The sequence below is a fragment of the Olea europaea genome, chromosome 4 (assembly GCF_002742605.1).
Source record: "Olea europaea var. sylvestris chromosome 4, O_europaea_v1, whole genome shotgun sequence".
Taxonomy (NCBI): Eukaryota; Viridiplantae; Streptophyta; class Magnoliopsida; order Lamiales; family Oleaceae; genus Olea; species Olea europaea.
In genome coordinates this window covers 8,106,714-8,108,591 of record NC_036240.1, presented here as the reverse complement: position 1 = coordinate 8,108,591, position 1,878 = coordinate 8,106,714, and the positions used below count along the sequence as shown (strand labels likewise).

The window sequence follows — 1,878 nt, the reverse complement described above, 5'->3', positions numbered from 1 at the left end:
TTATGAATCTCGTAAAATATTTTTAAATTAAAATATCTCAAGGGACAGGAACTTATTCTAGTTTACCTTCTTCTCAACACCAGCACTTCAAATTTAAGAATTAAAAGCAGGGATACGCCTATGCGAAGAACAAATAACAATCCGCTTTATCTTAATATTTCTCAGTTAAACTTTTTTTTTTTTTGGTTGGACTAGAAAAAACGTAAAATGGAAAATAAACCCAAAAGTACAAAAACTGGTAAAAATTAATCAATCTTGGAACCCAGTTTTCTCCCAAATTGCATTTCTAACCGTACTGAGATCTCTTCCCTTGAGAGTCCTACCAATCCCTTCGTGCACCGAGAAGGAGATCATCCTAGTCCTCGCCATTTGCCGCGCCAAAAACTCGTGTGGCGGAATCCGATTCCCGTTCTCTCCATACTCGTCTTCGAAATCATCGCCGTCGCTGTCTCCGCGCCGGTTCTCCTTGTACTCTTCCTTCAGTATCTTCGACCAGTCCGGCACGTTCACCGGGAGAGACGCTGGTCCTCCGTCGACTCTCGATGCCAGCGATGTCGACTTTCTGGAGATTCTCGAACTGGCTTTCTGGAACTCCGGTGAGGCCGAGCGGGCCTCCATGTTCCAGACCTCGGACTCGTCGAGCTCGAACATCGTCGAACCTTTGGTTAGCGTCTGATCCGTTGGGAGGAATCTGTAGTTTGCTCTAGCAAAGTAGGTTTTTGATGCCGCCATCGGTGTTTGCTCTAATTCTCACTCTCGAGTCTTTGTATATGGATACGTACTGCTTGTTTGAACTATATCTTGGGAATGGATTTCTATTGAAATGGAGATGTTGATCTGCTTTTATAAAGGATTTGAATAGGATAAGGCTATTGTCTCTCTCTCTCTCTCGAAATTCTCTTTCTACCTCTGCACAAATACAGAAATCGCTTTCCCATATTATCCCTCGAATTAGTAAAAATACCATAATGCCACCGTACATTCTAATCTAAGGGAAAATGCTTTTTGTATCATTTATAAAAAATTTCTACAAATAAATTAAATTAAAACTGTTCAAATCTTTTCACCTTTTATTAAATGATTGTGCTCAAGTAATATCGGTTAATGATAGTGCCAAAATATTTGGTTGGTGAAATTTTGACTCGATCAAATCTCGTCACATTATTTATAGTACTCTAATCTATAAGTTGTGATGTAAATCTAGTATAATAAATACTCATACGAAGGCAATATCCAACAAAACATTCTTTAAAGGTCATGTCAACTTTAGTTCCCATTTGTTGTAATTCAAAAGTTGATAAATATTTAGTAGACCTCCGTCTTTTATTAACACATATAATCAATTTCATGTAATGCCCAACGAGTATTAGCACAAAATGTCCCTGTTTCGCGCGTGTTAATTCGTTAACAATTAAAGAGGATCAGACGATTGTGTAAGGGATGAAACCTCTTGAGATAAAGTCCCCAAAATGGGTGTTCTTTTTATTGGCGATGAACTTTACAATTGGAAACGGAAAACAACGTGCCTCCAAGGGGCGTAAGCACATGAGTTACAGAAAAGGAAGTGTTTAAGTCTAAAAGCTAAAGGAATGAAAATTACATATTCTCTGTTCGAGAGTTTTGGATTCGATCCTTTGCTTCTAAGTTCTTTCTCCCTTTTATACTTCATAGGCGATCCCTTTGTGATTAACTGCTCTAAAAAACTGCTTGATCGCCCTATAACTACCCACTTTCTTTGTAGTGGCCATTTTGTCATGAAACTGTCCTTTTAACTGCTGCCATTATCTTGCATCGTTCAACCGCTTTCGATTGAATCCCTTGAGTCGTGGAACGTGATAAGGTTACTTTAGCAACTGCCTCAATAACTGCATTTCTTGA

At 38.8% G+C, this 1,878-nt stretch overlaps 1 protein-coding gene across 1 annotated transcript; it reads right to left on the bottom strand.

Moving 5' to 3' along the window:
* Positions 1 to 881, bottom strand: LOC111393495. The gene has a single exon (XM_023019042.1). The coding sequence runs from the start codon at positions 730 to 732 to the stop codon at positions 250 to 252; it is 483 nt and encodes a 160-aa protein (XP_022874810.1). The 5' UTR covers positions 733 to 881; the 3' UTR covers positions 1 to 249.
* Between the last annotated feature and the right edge of the window lie 997 nt (positions 882 to 1,878).

Bases quoted from the DNA above. Each gene is read 5' to 3' on its own strand.
- LOC111393495 (XM_023019042.1), bottom strand. From the start codon at position 732: ATGGCGGCATCAAAAACCTACTTTGCTAGAGCAAACTACAGATTCCTC.